The sequence below is a fragment of the Lycorma delicatula genome, chromosome 12, assembly GCF_047948215.1.
Source record: "Lycorma delicatula isolate Av1 chromosome 12, ASM4794821v1, whole genome shotgun sequence".
NCBI classification, from domain to species: Eukaryota; Metazoa; Arthropoda; class Insecta; order Hemiptera; family Fulgoridae; genus Lycorma; species Lycorma delicatula.
Genome location: NC_134466.1, coordinates 38,361,867 through 38,380,009, shown reverse-complemented (window position 1 = coordinate 38,380,009; position 18,143 = coordinate 38,361,867). Strand labels below are relative to the sequence as shown.

The window sequence follows — 18,143 nt, the reverse complement described above, 5'->3', positions numbered from 1 at the left end:
TGAGTGCTATGTTACCACTGTTTCTGGCAAAAGTTCATCGGTTCCATTAATAAAACTATCAATTTTACATAATGGTTCAAAGTCTGGGTTAGTTTACATGGGAATACCTCTGGCAATGCAGAGTTCATTTGGCAGATTTTATTCATTAACTAAATAGATTCAGTCAACTCCAAACCTCAAGTTTCAAGCTTTTTAATACTCACAGGTACGTGGGAAAAATAAGTGCTAATCACAGCTGTTTTTTTTATATACTAGAATCGTTAAATGCTTCCTTGGACTGACAAACTGCCATAGCCTCTGCACTATTGAAGTCGTTTACTACACCATTGATGGCCTCGAAATGTTCATTGTAAAACAGCACAGCTTCAATCCACGTTCCCCATAGAGTTACTACTGGTTCGGGAGGTAAAGACACATTTGGCAGTTTTTCTTTATAGGCCTTATTGCAAGCAGGTGCCTTAAGAAACTTTGTTTATGAAACCAGTTTATTTACATTCCCAAATGTGGATCGTACTTCTTCGAATCGATGTACTCAATGAGCAAAGCACGTCACATTATTCGGATAAAATAATTGGAGAGCTTTGGCTGCCTTTATCATATAGAGAGTAGCATCTGAGAGAAATATAAACAGTCTTTCAATCTGCAGAAGATTCAGGAAATATTTTTTTAATACTCTCATTCACGAATCTGGCGATCGTAGAATGATTTGTCTTTTCAAGGTGTTTGCAGGCCACCAAATAGGAAGAGGGCTCTAGTTTTAATGCACTAACAATTAAATTCACAATATAATAGCCACGAGTATCGGTAGTTTCATCAGCTGAAATCCAAATAATGCTATCCTTGAGTTCAATGCGTATTTCTTCCATTACTTGCAGGTAAATTGTTGGTATGTAATTTTTACGCAATGTTGATTCATGTGGTACATTTTGATTCAAGCAATATTTTCGCAGAAAATCTTTAAAGGTAGGATTTGTAAGTTTGTGAAGAGGAATATTACTTGTAAGCAATGCTTCACATAAATCCATGCTAGTTTTTTTTGTTTACCTTTGAAAGTGAAATCACTGTTACTTGCACTGTTACAATTTGTTTTCAAGGGCCTTTCTTTTGCAATCCTGTGATATGAAAACTTGTCTTGACATACTAGTCTATTTGAAACTTTCTTTTTTGTACAGAAAATATTTTTCTTGCAAGCTCAATATTTCCATCTTAAAACATTTCACTCGTATGTAAATGTTCCAGGATAGTCAGCTATTGACAAAGAGAAACTTTTTTTCCCGGTGGCATGGTACACATTAAACTTTGCACAAACAAATAAAAAATTACACTGATGCAATGAACATGTCAACAATAAAATGCGTAATTTAATTGCCTAGAGGGAGGAGTGCTGCAATAGGCATGTGCAATGCAGAACGGTATCATCCGTCCTTGTCTCGCGTGAGTTTGTGATTTACTTGGTCTCATAATAATATTATCCTACCAAAAAAATAGATGCACAGCTACTAAGTGCGCCCTACTGAAAAATATTGTAAAAATAGAAAACATATGCATCATCACTAGATTTTAAGGAAAATATGCAATAACCGGTGAAAATGAGCTTCATATACAAATGCATATAATCCAGTCTCTTTTAATTAAAGTAACATAAATCAATTTTTTTTTGTAAATTGTAAATATTTTTATCAAATTAGTAAATTTAAACATTTAAAATGTTTAAGTTGTGCCCTCCCCAGCGGTGGGTGGGTTGTAGTGCTCTCAAGACTGAAAAATATGTAATTTTTCAATATAAAAGAAAAATTTTAAGAAGATAACCAAGGAGAATCATGGTTAATATTATTGAATATTATATAAGTTGCTCTTTACCCCACTTGATGAAAAAGATATTTTAAGTTTATGAAAATGAATTATAATCAAATATATCAAGGAGAAAAAATTGAAAAAAAAAATTTTATCTACATTTTTCTGGATTTTAAATGGGAGTGGGGTTCCACCCTTTAAGGCACAACAATGTTTTTTTAATATAAGTTCAGGTTTCATTCTAGTATCAGACAAAATAAAATAAAATTTCTATGCTTTAATGTAACTTAGGAATTTCTTGACAGTGGATACCTATTATTCTCTCTTTCATTAGATAAAATATTTTTATTGTTTAATCATAAATTTGAGGGAATATTTCTAAAGTATAAAAATTAAACCTAATAAATCTTTAAACAATTTTTTTACTTTGTATTTAAAATTTGTTTAGTATTATGACCTGTAAAGCAATATAAATTAATTTTTAACAAGAAATACAAGATAATTGTCGATCTCCGTGGCAGAGCAATAGCATCTCGCCTTTCATCCAGAGGTCCCAGGTTTGAATCCTGATCAGGCATGGTACTTTTCATAGGCTACAAAATTCCATTTCCAGACCCCATGCACAAGATTCAAACGCTTAAAAAGTTAAATTATAAATAAAACATTTTCAGATGCTATCATCAAAATTCAACCCGACACAGCTGATATAGAAAACTAACCATTATAACATCTGACCAGTTGGTGTATAAGCTTGTATCATAATTTGTATACATTCACTTCTAGTGGAAGAAGTTTTTTTGTATTTTTACTATCTGATAATATATTTAATCAAAATATTTTGAAAAACAAAAAATATAATAATAAATATTAATTCACCCTAGAATGCCATTGTATTTAAATTTTATGTATACCAAAGACAATGAAAAGGATTTTCCAACACCCATTGCTGTAAGCATGAGCCTGTAGCATTATTTTAAAAAGTATCATTGCAAAAAAAATAATATCTTTGATGAATAATCATGATACCAAAGAAAGCAGAGGCAGATAAATGTGAAGAATACAAAGCAATTAGTTTAACTAGTCATGAATCAAAAATCTTAACTAGAATTCTATACAGAAGAATTGAGAGGAGAGTGGAAGAAGTGTTAGGAGAAGACCAATTTGGTTTCAGGAAAAGTATAGGGACAAGGGAAGCAATTTTAGGCCTCAGATAATAGTAGAAGGAAGATTAAAGAAAAACAAACCAACATACTTGGCATTTATAGACCTAGAAAACGCATTCGATAACGTAGACTGGAATAAAATGTTCAACATTTTAAAAAAATTAGGGTTCAAATACAGAGATAGAAGAACAATTGCTAACATGTACAGGAACCAAACAGCAACAGTAATAATTGAAGAACATAAGAAAGAAGCCGTAATAAGAAAGGGAGTCCGACAACGATGTTCCCTATCACCGTTACTTTTTAATCATTACATGGAACTAGCAGTTAATGATGTTAAAGAACAATTTAGATTCAGAGTAACAGTGCAATTTGAAAAGATAAAGATGCTACGATTTGCTGATGATATAGTAATTCTAGCCGAGAGTAAAAAGGATTTAGAAGAAACAATGAACGGCATAGATGAAGTCCTACGCAAGAACTATCGCATGAAAATAAACAAGAACAAAACAAAAGTAATGAAATGTATTAGAAATAATAAAGATGGACCACTGAATGTGAAAATAGGAGTAGAAAAGATTATGGAGGTAGAAGGATTTTGTTATTTGGGAAGTAGAATTACTAAAGATGGACAAAGCAGGAGCAATATAAAATGCCGAACAGCACAAGTGAAACAAGCCTTCAGTAAGAAATATAATTTGTTTACATCAAAAATTAATTTAAATGTCAGGAAAAGATTTTTGAAAGTATATGTTTGGAGTGTCGCTTTATATGGAAGTGAAACTTGGACGATCGGAGTATCTGAGAAGAAAAGATTAGAAGCTTTTGAAATGTGGTGCTATAGGAGAATGTTAAAAATCAGATGGGTGGATAAAGCAACAAATGAAGACGTATTGCGGCAAATAGATGAAGAAAGAAGCATTTGGAAAATATAGTTAAAAGAAGAGACAGACTTATAAGCCACATACTAAGGCATCCTGGAATAGTCGCTTTAATATTGGAAGGACAGGTAGAAGGGAAAAATTGTGTAGGCAGGCAACGTTTGGAATATGTAAAACAAATTGTTAGGGATGTAGGATGTAGAGGGTATACTGAAATGAAACGACTAGCACTAGATAGGGAAGCTTGGAGAGCTGCATCAAACCAGTCAAATGACTGAAGACAAAAAAAAAAGAAAAAAAAAAGAAAGAAAAAAAGATGAATAATATCTTATGAATCAGTTTACAGAACAAAAAAAAAAGATTTTTTAAAGAAAACCTAGAGGGATTATATTAAACTATGCACAAAATGTACTCAGTTTTCTGTATTCTAGGAATTATTATAAGCTATAAAATTAATCAATCATAAACAACTGTTTACTGGAAAGGATTATTCATTTAATTATGAAATTATAGATTTTTTTTTCATTTCTATTTGTTTCAGTTTCAATTATGGTAATTTTTACTTATGATTATTGTCATTGATTTACAATATGGAAATAGTTTTATGAAAAGATGTGTTTATTTTTCCTAGTCCTATTAATCTCTTATTCATTTATTATTCCTTTGTAAAAATATGTTTTTTTTATATATATAAAATACATTTGTGTGTGTGTGTGTGTGTGTGTGTGTGTGTGTATATATATATATATATATATATATATATATATATATATATATTATATATATATGTAATATTTGTTCTTTGTTAAAAAATTTTTTTTCCAAGAATTTAAATTTATTTTACTATCACAGTTTTAACTTCATGTTTCCCCACATCAAAATTACATGAAATATAGGCATGCTAACACTAACGCTATACTTGAAAACAGCAACATAATATAATTATTTGATCTCATCATTTGACATAAATTACAGTGTTTTTTATAATAATAATATAGTAAAGTTTAACTTTAATTTTTATTTAGTAATAAACACAAAAATATTCTTCTAACAAAATTGTTACCTTTTGGTAATATAATTTTTTTTACAAATTAGCAAATATTTTTTATCTGAAATTTTTTTATAATATAAAAAGTACAAGTATAAAATATATACATACTCGTCTTTTATATATTTTATATATATATATATATATATATATATATATATATATATATATATAATTTATTATAAAAAAATTTCAGATAAAAAATTTTTGCTAATTTGTAAAAAAAATTATATTACCAAAAGGTAACAATTTTGTTAGAAGAATATTTTTGTGTTTATTACTAAATAAAAATTAAAGTTAAACTTTACTATATTATTATTATAAAAAACACTGTAATTTAAGTCAAATGATGAGATCAAATAATTATATTATGTTGCTGTTTTCAAGTATAGCGTTAGTGTTAGCATGCTTATATTTCATGTAATTTTGATGTGGGGAAACATGAAGTTAAAACTGTGATAGTAAAATAAATTTAAATTCTTGGAAAAAAAATTTTTTAACAAGAACAAATATTAAATATATATATATATACACACACACACACAAATGTATTTTATATATATAAAAAAAACATATTTTTACAAAGGAATAATAAATGAATAAGAGATTAATAGGACTAGGAAAAATAAACACATCTTTTCATAAAACTATTTCCATATTGTAAATCAATGAAAATAATCATAAGTAAAAATTACCATAATTGAAACTGAAACAAATAGAAATGAAAAAAAAATCTATAATTTCATAATTAAATGAATAATCCTTTCCAGTAAACAGTTGTTTATGATTGATTAATTTTATAGCTTATAATAATTCCTAGAATACAGAAAACTGAGTACATTTTGTGCATAGTTTAATATAATCCCTCTAGGTTTTCTTTAAAAAATCTTTTTTTTTTGTTCTGTAAACTGATTCATAAGATATTATTCATCTTTTTTTCTTTTTTTTTTTTCTTTTTTTTTTGTCTTCAGTCATTTGACTGGTTTGATGCAGCTCTCCAAGCTTCCCTATCTAGTGCTAGTCGTTTCATTTCAGTATACCCTCTACATCCTACATCCCTAACAATTTGTTTTACATATTCCAAACGTTGCCTGCCTACACAATTTTTCCCTTCTACCTGTCCTTCCAATATTAAAGCGACTATTCCAGGATGCCTTAGTATGTGGCTTATAAGTCTGTCTCTTCTTTTAACTATATTTTCCAAATGCTTCTTTCTTCATCTATTTGCCGCAATACGTCTTCATTTGTTGCTTTATCCACCCATCTGATTTTTAACATTCTCCTATAGCACCACATTTCAAAAGCTTCTAATCTTTTCTTCTCAGATACTCCGATCGTCCAAGTTTCACTTCCATATAAAGCGACACTCCAAACATATACTTTCAAAAATCTTTTCCTGACATTTAAATTAATTTTTGATGTAAACAAATTATATTTCTTACTGAAGGCTTGTTTCACTTGTGCTGTTCGGCATTTTATATTGCTCCTGCTTTGTCCATCTTTAGTAATTCTACTTCCCAAATAACAAAATCCTTCTACCTCCATAATCTTTTCTACTCCTATTTTCACATTCAGTGGTCCATCTTTATTATTTCTAATACATTTCATTACTTTTGTTTTGTTCTTGTTTATTTTCATGCGATAGTTCTTGCGTAGGACTTCATCTATGCCGTTCATTGTTTCTTCTAAATCCTTTTTACTCTCGGCTAGAATTACTATATCATCAGCAAATCGTAGCATCTTTATCTTTTCAAATTGCACTGTTACTCTGAATCTAAATTGTTCTTTAACATCATTAACTGCTAGTTCCATGTAATGATTAAAAAGTAACGGTGATAGGGAACATCGTTGTCGGACTCCCTTTCTTATTACGGCTTCTTTCTTATGTTCTTCAATTATTACTGTTGCTGTTTGGTTCCTGTACATGTTAGCAATTGTTCTTCTATCTCTGTATTTGAACCCTAATTTTTTTAAAATGTTGAACATTTTATTCCAGTCTACGTTATCGAATGCGTTTTCTAGGTCTATAAATGCCAAGTATTTTGGTTTGTTTTTCTTTAATCTTCCTTCTACTATTATCTGAGGCCTAAAATTACAAGTATAAAATATATACATACTCGTCTTTTATATATTTTATATATATATATATAAATCAGAAGAAGTTAGCTAAACCGTGTACTGCTCAAGTTTCTTTTCAAGACTACACAACATACTTGGATTTCAAGTCAATCTTAACTAACAATAAAAGATATTTTCAGTTTAACAATAAAAATCTATTTCTGAATACTGATTTTTTTTTCATAAACTGTTTCATCATACTATGGATAACATTTTTAGATTTTTCTTTAGAATAGAAAAAGAAATGTAATACTTCATAAAAATTGTTAATAAATAATTTTCATTTTTTTCAGCTCGAAATAAACGAATGTCACCTTTATGCCTTAAATTACATTCTAAATTTTATTGAGTAGGTTAAAATATGAAGACCTAAATTGTAGGCTTGTAATAAAGTCACATATAATCGATTTCAAACTGCTCTTAAATCTATCTATGCATATGAAAATATATGTGTGTATGTATGTATTATATGTTTCAGCATAACTCTGCAATAACTTCAACCAAACTTTGTACACACATGACTTACTATCTGGAAAAATACAGGGCAAACCACTCCCAGTGTTGGTGAGAAGGGGCGACATGTAAAAATAATCAAAAACGACAAATAGTGTCTCACAAATCCGTAGTTATTGGGTTGCTAGGCTGATTGGTGACAGCCCTGATAACATTTACGTTCAAAATTAGTCAAATAGAACTCTGTAGAACCTTCTGAACTTTTTAGAAACAAACAGAACTCTGTAGAACCTTCCAGAAGGTTTTGGAAATGAATAGAACTCAAAGTAGGTAGAACCTTCTGGAAATTTTTAGAAATTATTATGCTCCAGTATTCAGTGCCAGCATTCAGCATAATAATGCTCCATCATTATGATTACCTGGTGTTTTGTGTTAAATTAATAATAGTAAATATGTAAAAGATTAAAATTTATAATTTGTATACACTGTGTTTATATTTTTAAAAACCTGTAAATAAAATTACTTTGATTTTACATTATAGATAGATTGGATTTGTTTTCCTGTAATAGAAAATTGGAATAAATAAATATCCAGGCAACACCAACTATGTATCAGCTAGTTAATTAAAATATTTATAAACATTTCTCTAATCTGGCATCTTATCTGTTATTCCCCTAAAAAAACAAAATCAAGAATGGTCCAATTCTTTCATTTATTTTCATACGTGTTGAGAAGTAATTGATAAGCAATAACAGTAATTCTTTCCTAAACACAAGTTTAACATTTTAATAATATGATACATGAAGTTAACTTTGTTTTATTTTACTGATGTCAATATTAATAATACTCTAAATAAATAACCTTTTATTTTGATTGGTATTTAATAATATATTATATAAATCACATTACATCTTAGTAGGTATGCTACTCCACCCAAAAATGAAGTGCCTTCCCTAGGATTTACCTGAATAGTACAAGGAAAACAGAGTTAAAATCTTGAGTTTGAAATACACAATCGCAAAACAAAATATATATGATTTAAGTCCATATTAATTAAATTATTTTAAATATATACACATGAATTGAGTTGAATAACAATATACTAAATTATAATTTTATTTACAAATGTTAATTTACAATGTAATTAGAATGTTGCAATAAAACCCACTTTAAAATTATTAATGGATACCCATGAAATAATGTTGTGCTAAATATGTATGATGATGGAAAACAAAAAATAATTATAAATCATATTTCTAAATCCTCTTTAGTAATTTTTTTTAATTAATTTTTTTAAATTTTAATTTTAATGTAATTTTTTTTAATTTTTTTTCTTTAGTAATTCTTTTCTAATTTTTTTTATTCTATTTTGTATATAAAACACTGTTTTTATTATTATTAAGTCACAATTCAGAAGACATTAATAAAGATCGAATATATATTTAGCACAAATTGATAGAGATGAAAAAAATTGTGAGTTTTGTTATTATATATTATTTTAATTAGTATTACCTAAAAAATCATTGACAGTAATGTTGTTTGCATAAAAGAAAATTGTATTTTACTTTAAATAAATTAATAATCCATTGCAGTGTTAACAAACACATTTCTTTTTCTTCTACCCTAATTCCATTTAAAGTGAAAATTTTCTGTGACTAGCTTACAGTCTTACGAAAACTTCTTGAATTCAATTTCACTGAGAATGGTATGCAGTTTTCTTTGACAGATAATTGATGAGTAAAAGAACTACATCTAAATAATATCCTAAATCTACTTAAGTATTAGGTATCCTTATTTCTCTTAGGAATGCTCAATAATTAACTATATGAATTTCTACCTCCTTTAATTCTTTATTAATTCTCAATATAGAAAATAAATATTATCTTTCTAAGCAGCAGTTCTCTCAAAAATGTCTTTCAGATCTATTAAAAACTTATTTGCTTCTGTTATTTTGGAAGGATTATTTTACAATGGAAGGGTTGAAAAAGAGTTATGAAGGAAAAAATTGTCATTACATCAGCTGGAATCTCAGCCATCAGTTAAAAAAGAGGATAGTGCCAAAGAAAAACTGTATTGTCATGTATATCTACATCTCGATCCCCCCCCCAACCCCCCAAGGGGAAAAGATCCCACCTGGTAGCGTGTCCGGTCGCTACACCACCCCCTCCGTTCCTAGCCAGTAGTGGCTTTAACGGAGGACATCTTCTCGCCCTCAAACTGATTGCGCACCACAGTTTTCAGTTCAGGCCCCTCAGAGATGCCACCAATGCAGATGCCCCAAGGGACATCTGCATCGGTAAAGTTCACCCCGAGATAGTTTTATGTGTTTATGTCTTCAGAAAGAAGACAACGTACACCTGCAGCTACCACGTCGCCCTCAGGAACTAAGCTAGAAGCCTAACCGCGGAATGAAGACCCCGCGCCTAGCACTAACTTTATTGAGCCAATTATCGACTAAATTTTCCCACTAAAGTTTACACAGCGAAATTTAGACCTTGTTCCCTTAAGGGAACGCTTATTACTCTAAATGAGTTTAATACTGACTCCGGTCCGGTCTGCCCGGGAGAGAATTAACGCCTACTCCCATACAGCTCCATCGCGGAGTCCCGCGTGACATTCACCATCTTTCGTAACCGGCACCCAGAGACGCCCAGCCGACAGTGTCGTTAGCTCACAAAATGCCCCCATCGAAGCGCGACCGCACCCCCCGGGACAAGGATAACCACGCCCGTTGGCAGCGGCCGCAACTCCACCGACAGCTATACTCCAGCAAAATAACACCAATTATTCTAACCGAGGCACGCTGCCTTAAGCGCCTATCTTCGGCCAGTCAACTGCCCAGGCGGTCCCTAGCCACCCAGGTCCCTATCACCTACTAAATCCCTTCGGTAGTCCTGCTCAGGGCGAGGAAGCCAGCAACTATAGTCCACTCTCTACGAGTCCTCCAGTTGACTCGTAGATCCAAAACAGAGTTTACTCTATCGCGTTCCCTAGTAACTCTGGTACGCTCAGGGACATATGTGTAGGACATGGTCCACGGTGTCATCGACCCTACAGTCCGGACAGAAGCCGGAATCAACCAACCTGAACCTAGCCAATTTATCCCTAAAGGTACCATGTCCGGAGAGGAACTGTGTTGTGTGCCGATTGGGGGATACCCAGCTAACCGCTCGCAACTCTCTAACATTGGGGAATATACCATGCGTATAACGACCTGTTAAAGAAGTGTTCCACCTATCTTGCCAAGAGTCAAAACCCTGGTCTTCGATCTCACGCATATGCCCAGAAGTAAGAAGGCCTCCCCCTTCTTTGCAACATACCGCTGGCTATGCTCGGTAGCCGAAATATCCACAGGTTTGATGCCCGCGATCACAGTCACTGCCTCTCGTGAAACAGTCCTGTAACCGCCGACAACCGCTAACAAAAGAAGACGCTGGGCTCGTAATAGAATGTCCCTATAACATTGGTACCGCAAACGATGAGCCCAGACGGGCGCAACGTACAACATAATGGCCTCGCAAACACCTTTGTAAAGAATCCGCATGGTACGGAAATTCAACCCCCAATCGGGATGGACCACTCTACGGACGCCGAAGAAAGCATCAACTGCCTTCTTCGCCACATACTGAAGGTGCTCCTTGAAGAGAAGCCTCTCATCAAGGATAACACCCAGATATTTCTGAAGGGTTACAAACCTAATTGAACGACCGTCCATCACAACCCGCGGATGGCGAGTTGCAGCTAGACGACCCTTCAAAAACATTATAGTGGTTTAACCACCTTATGCTGAAGACTCCACACCCGCAAAACCCTACATGCCTGTGCCGCTCTGAGCTCAATCTCAGCACGCGAACCACCCTCAACCAGCAGCAGCCCGTCGTCGGCATAAGCCACAACGCGACAGCCACCGGGCAAACGTAGCCGCATGAGAGAGTCAAACTCGATGGTCCAGACGAGTGGACCTAATCCCTGTGGACATCCTTTTGACAGGGTCTTTCCTACTTGCGAACTGCCGTCACGAAGGACAACAGTTCTTTCGCTGAAGTAACTCGAGGGAGTCCTAATTTCATCCCGCGTGCAACCACGCTTCTGCAATTGAAACAAGGCAGAGGGCCACCACAAGTTATTAAATGCCCCGGATATGTCCAAGAAGACACCGAGTACATATTTGTACTCACTGCCTGAAGCCAGATCCAGGACCCTAAGAACGGCGTCCTCTGTACTCTTACCGGGTCTAAAGCAATCAGCCTGTGGTCGTCCATCAGCATGGACATGACAAACAAAATTGTTGAAAACTCTTGACTGCAGAACTGTACATTGTATTTCCTGAGAACTTAAAATCAAATGTAACATCTGAAATTACTGAAAGTATAAATATGTCCTATAGTATTTATAGATGTTCTTATTCAAACTTTTTTTTTTTTGGCATTTCTGTAAAATTAATTTACATAATAAAACTTATTATGTTCTTGTTAAGTAGGTGCAGCATATTGACATTATCATATTTACCTATTACTAGTTTTTAGATTAACAACTCAAATCAGTAGTGTGAGATTTAGATCTATTGCAGTAATCTGAGATTTTTTATTAAATTTTAACATTCCATTTTACACTTTCCTCAATTGTTATTGTAAAAAAAATAATGAGACTATGATAAATAGCTTTGTTTTTGTTCGGAATCTCCAAGAGGATAAAAATAAGAAAATTAAAAAAATATTTTGTCTTATTTTGGATTCACTATGATATTTTTAAAGTTATGTTTTTCTTTTACCAGTTTGTAGCATGCATAAGGGAGTTGTACATATTTATATGTATTTTTTACCCAATTACAGAAAGTCTATTTCATCAAATAGAAACTAAATAATTCATCCCAGTCAAATGAATAGCAATTGATGTGTGATAATTTATAGAAAACAAATATCAGAAGGTAGATCGATTTTTCCAAGTTAACAAAATAAATCTTTTATTTTATATTTAGTCTGTTTTCGTATAAATGACTAAATTAAAGCAAATTATCTTTCCAAATATTGATAAAATTTGAATATGTATTAATTATGTCACGTGTCATAAAAATATTAATATTTAATAGATATGAATTAGTCATAATAACCAAAAAAAGGTGTACACAGTCTGACAGAAGACACCAGATTGTACGGTAATAGGTACAGCCATGCTTAATGAGATATTTAAATAATATCAATTTATTTGATAGAAATTCTGACAATTTAATAAAATCAATTATAATCAGAATAGCTTACCATGACTGTTTCAGTAATAATTAGTTGGGTTTTCTCCACAGAACTATCAAATTATTATTGCAACTGCTTGTAATAATAACTTGTTTAGTTTCATGAATGAGAATAGGAAGATTTGTAATTAATTTTAACATACATAACAACCCCTATGTAATTATGTAAACCTTCTTATTATAATCAGGTTTATCCAAAATCTAAATTTTTCTAGTTGTCTTGTTACATATTTCTGGTTGTTTGCCCTAAAAATAAAAAAATATAAAATTATAAAACAACAACAATGCAGGCATAATTTGTCCAAAGTTCCCACAGAACTCACACAATGTATCATCAAAACCACTTTCATTTCATTAAAATCTGAAGAATTAACTGGAATTTGATGATGGATAAAATGCCTTCAAAGAAATTTCAGATAAAATAGAGGATATCCTGACAACATATATGCCACTGCACATTGTCCTGTAGGACATACAAATAAAAATAAAAAAGTAGGAGTTAAGTTAGAATTTTACACCCTTATGAACAAGCCAATTACTAAAATATCACAAGTAAAGCCTAAACCTGAAACTGGATATTCATTTATGATCTAACACTGCTGTGGGCAGAAGGATCAGTTAAATCTCAGCTCGATTGGTAAAGTTGTTTCTCAGATATCGCTGTGACATACATACAAACATCAAACCAAAATTAAACAATTTTTTTAAAAATAAAATAAAGAAAATATGCAATATTTTCTTCATAAATTTGGACAATTTCTAGATTATTAGTAATAAAGCTTGTCATCAGTAAATACTGTTTTTTTTCTTTTTCCTGTTTTAGTTAGAAGCATAATATTTCTTCTAAACAAGTAAAATTTGAGAATTTGCTTCGTGAAGGTGAAACTAAACCAAATAGCATAATAAAACATTTTTAAAAACACTTCAAAATGATTTTGTGTGAATATGTAACCCATCCCATCAGTGACTGGTGCTAATTTTTGGACACAGACATCAGCTTATACTATTGCTGATATTTTTTAAAATTAAATTTTATCATCTTTCTTTAATTTGTGACAACTTAATTTAATTCTAAGCACATAGCAAGCATCATGGAAATAATTGTTTCCACAAATTACTGATAATACCTTAACAAATTCTTTCTTAGTTTAGCATAAAATAGACTTAAAGAATGTACATTTGTCATAGGCCATGTTTCAATGGGGTGGGACTGGTAAAAAGTATAGTAAAAGGTAGAGCTACTGGATATGCCAGATTAGAAAAACAGTAAACAGCATCTTTGCCTTTCATGTAATCTCAGGATTTGATCCTGATAAAATTTAGTATTTTTTTCAGTTAAGTAGGCAATTAGCCAGTAATTATTAAAACTAAATGTTTTAACCTATAATGAATGTAAAAAAGTGAATTAGCAAATTCATGAAAAGGAGATTATTCTACAAAATGAAATCTAGACTGGTCTGTCCAACAAGACGCCTTTTATTGTGTGGGATGTACAAAATGGAAACCAGGAGACTCTTATGATTACCAAACTAAACTTTTTTGAAGACAAAAGTGTTTGCTGTTACAGCTAAGTCCTGCAATCCATGTTTTATTAATAAAAAATCTAACTTTGCATAATGTTAGTGCATAAATAAAATGCTATTATTTCACTTTTTTTCTAAAACAAATAAAAGATTAGGATCACAGGCTATAGATCATTAAATTCATCCACCTAAGTGATTCAAAGAAAGATCTTTGAATTTTTATAAGTGCATACAGTATAATGAAAAACTGCACAGAAACATTCTGCTTTAAATCTGTAAATTCTTCCCTACTTAATAAAAACTGGATATAAGGTATTGTTTACTGACAGAATCAATTGTCTTAATCTTTCTTATGATTGTAAAGTACACTCTGATGTTATAAAAGACATTTATCAAAGTTGCATTTATAAAAGACATTTATTTAAGGGAAATGATGTTCACTATACAACAGGCGCTGTGGTGAACAGAATGAAAATCATACACAAAACTGAATATCAACAATGTTTTGATGGGGCTGGCATACAGATTGATTTTCTTTTATTCATTTTTAACAGTAAGCATGATTTCTAAAATGGCTGTTATTTCTGATAATGAATTTTGTCCACAAACGTAAGATTATTGCTCTTGCACATCTAAATGTGCAGTAAATTAAAGAACTAGTAATTTACAAGTAATTTATTCAAAATGAATTTCAATTGGAATTTTTATTTTATCAACTTTTTTTTAACTTTGTTAAGAAATACATAGCAGGTTTAAAAGTAAGATATTTTATTTTTTATGTAAATAAAGTACAATTCAGAAAAAAAATTTACATTGAAATATTTTTCATCTACTAATTAAGCAAAAAACTAGTAACAGGTTACATAATTAAAATTAGATTAAGTATTTCACAGGTAACTTACTAATTTTTACTAATGTTCTATAAAATAATAAAATATTAGATATATTTAATAACAAAAATTTTAACCAAACATCATTAATTCACGATACAAGCTAAATACGTTTGTACAAGGAAAATTATAAATTCTCAACATGATACATGAGAATTTACTGTATACTATTACTTAAAAAACATCTTTTCATATATTAAAATAATTTATTAAAACATATTTGTAATGTAAAATATGAAGTATAGTAGTTAAATCTAGTAAAGTTTAATTATAAAAATAAACATATATTCTTCAAATTCTTAAAATAAACAAAAAATTACTGTCATCTAGAAGTAAAAATATCAACTAAAAATTCAACAATTTTTAGAAGCCTAAACATTACATTCGGACAGGATATTATCATATTAACTGCGCGAGTCATTTCCTTACTATAGCATTAACCATTTCTGTTGCAAGGAGTCCAGTCCTACATGTGGTAGAATGTGTACATTATCACTGCCTATAATTATAAGATAAAATGTAATTTTTGTTTCACATCGTCTGCGGAAATTTTCATTGAAACTTGAAATTATAACCTTTGAAAAATAATTGGAAGCTGTAAAAAGGATTCAAAACTGTAAAATTTTACATAATATAACCATAGATTTCGGTGTTGGTATTTCCAGGTATCAGACTGGATTAAATTGCAAAGATAAGCTTGAACAGCATAATGTTAAAACATTAAATAGAAAAAAAATAAAACTATTGGAATACGAAAAAATTAATAAATCTGGCGTTATGATTCCGGTAAAGGTTAGGATGTTAGCATAAATGTTCGTGATAAATATGTGAACTTTACAGCCTGTTCAGGATGGTTAGACAAGTGATAAACCAGATTCAGAATTCGTCAATTACATATTTATGGTGAGCAGTTATCGGTTGATAAAAACAAAACTGAACTTTTTGAAACTTATTTTACAAAAATAACGAAGGGTTTATACAAAAGATCAACTTTTAATGCTGATGAATCCAGAAGACTAACTATGAGTTATTACCCAAGAAATCACTTGCACTAAGAGGTGAAAAATTAGTTCCAGGTCATAAAATGAGCAAAGACAGTAATAACCTGCTAGCATACAGTAATGATACAGGAAATTTTTGTTTCCTAATAATGTATATCAGTAAATTCAAAAATCCTTGGGCAATAAAAATTATTTAAAAAATGCACTTCCAGCGTATTACATAAATCAAAAAATGGGTGGATGTTTATGTGATTTATTTGCAAAATGGTTTAAAGAAAAATTTGTACCCTTGTGTTGAAAAGTTTTTACCTGATAAAAATTTACCTCGAAAAGTGATTTTATTTCTTGAATGTAGCAGTGCATTTACAAATTAGCAAATTGTGATATTTGTGAGAAATGTTTTTCATCCAATATGATAAGCCTATTGCAACAAATGGACAAAACTATTTTTGTAGTTTTTAAACAGATTATCACCAATTGTTTTTGCTCTTTCTTTCATATGAATGTCACTTATCTAAACCTGTTCCAGATTTATTAAAACTGATAAGACTGAAAATGGTTATTCACTGGAGTGCTGAATCGTGGGAGAAAATAAGTGCAAGTAATTTCAAAAAATCATAGCACTAACTGTTCGATAAAACACCTGCCATTGATTCGACAAAAGATGCCATTAATTTAGAGAGATTCCAGCATTATTGAGCTGGTAAGATAAATTTCCTGGTGCGAAAACATTGAGGAAAATGAAGTTCAGAATTGGTTAGTAGCTGATGAAGTGCCAGAATTCATTGATGAAGAAATAGTGGTTGCTGAATTTTTAAAACAATGTAATATTAATTTATCACTTTCTATACTTAAATTATGCTAAGAATTTACTAAGAAAACAAAAGTAACAGATCCTGCAAGTAATTACCATCCTTCAATCAATATTTTTAAGAGAAAGATAATTTATAAAACACATATAAGAGAATTCAGGCCAATTAAACGCAACCAACAATTTACATTATGATAAAATTTAAATTATATTGCTAAACATTAAAGAATAACAAAATAAATTTATAATGTTTTTTTACCACGTCCTTTACCAGGTATTGGCATTAATAAGAAACCATGTTCATCTGTTGGAAATTTATTATCACTAGATGAATAATCGGTTGAAAAACTTGATGTAGATGGTGATAATTCAACTAATCTACCACGACCCCTATTTTCTAAAACTGGAGATGTTAATTTCTGCATAGTCATAACACCACTTTTATTAATTTCATCACCTAATGGTAACTGTACAGGAATAGAACTTTTACCACTGCTGGCAGCTCGCTGGCGCTCGGCTATTAATGATGCATAACTTTTACTGCTTGCCTCTGCTAATCTACAAGAAAAAATAAAAATACAAATAATAAAATAAATTACCAATTTCTGCGGGGGAATGGTAGCATCTGGTTTCATTCACAGGTCCTGGGTTCAAATCTCGGTCACGGATGGCATTTTTCAAACTCCCAAATACAATTTTTTATACATTATTACAAAAAATAATTAAGTTACAAAGTACATCTTCAGCTATTAAGACATATCTTAACAGAAAGTACTGGTTTGCAAGGCCACAATATCCAGACCCAGAGAACTCAAAATTGGGAAAAAGAGGTAACGGATATTGAAGATGTGGATGACCAACCAATGGAAGAATGATGGCACAAGGCAAACAAAATAACGAACAGACAGTCTGAAACATCACACAACCCAAAATTTAAAGATGTATGTCATCTACAAGGGAATAATTATTGCACCATTGGTAACACAACATTTTTTCCTTAACATGGCAATGTTCCTTTAAACAATCAGTCAACAGATTTTGTGAAAATGTGTAGTATATCAAATGAGCTTTTATATTAACCCCTTAATCCTGTAATTCAACATATTGTATCAAATCATTTTCTGTCCTTATACCAATATGATTTATAGTATTTTTTTTTAAATCTTAGTAAATATTTTATTTTAAATGAATTATTGACTTAATATATGGATTC

At 30.9% G+C, this 18,143-nt stretch overlaps 1 protein-coding gene across 4 annotated transcripts in view; it reads right to left on the bottom strand.

Moving 5' to 3' along the window:
* Window positions 1-14,979: 14,979 nt before the first annotated feature.
* LOC142333258 (uncharacterized) overlaps window positions 14,980-18,143 on the bottom strand; it is a 51,058-nt gene continuing 47,894 nt past the window's right edge. For all 4 annotated transcript variants that reach the window (XM_075380263.1, XM_075380264.1, XM_075380262.1 and 1 more), the window contains one exon: window positions 14,980-17,488. In XM_075380263.1, the coding sequence (XP_075236378.1) occupies window positions 17,173-17,488 (316 nt within the window). In that variant the 3' untranslated portion in view covers window positions 14,980-17,172. The remainder of the gene's footprint in view (window positions 17,489-18,143) is intronic.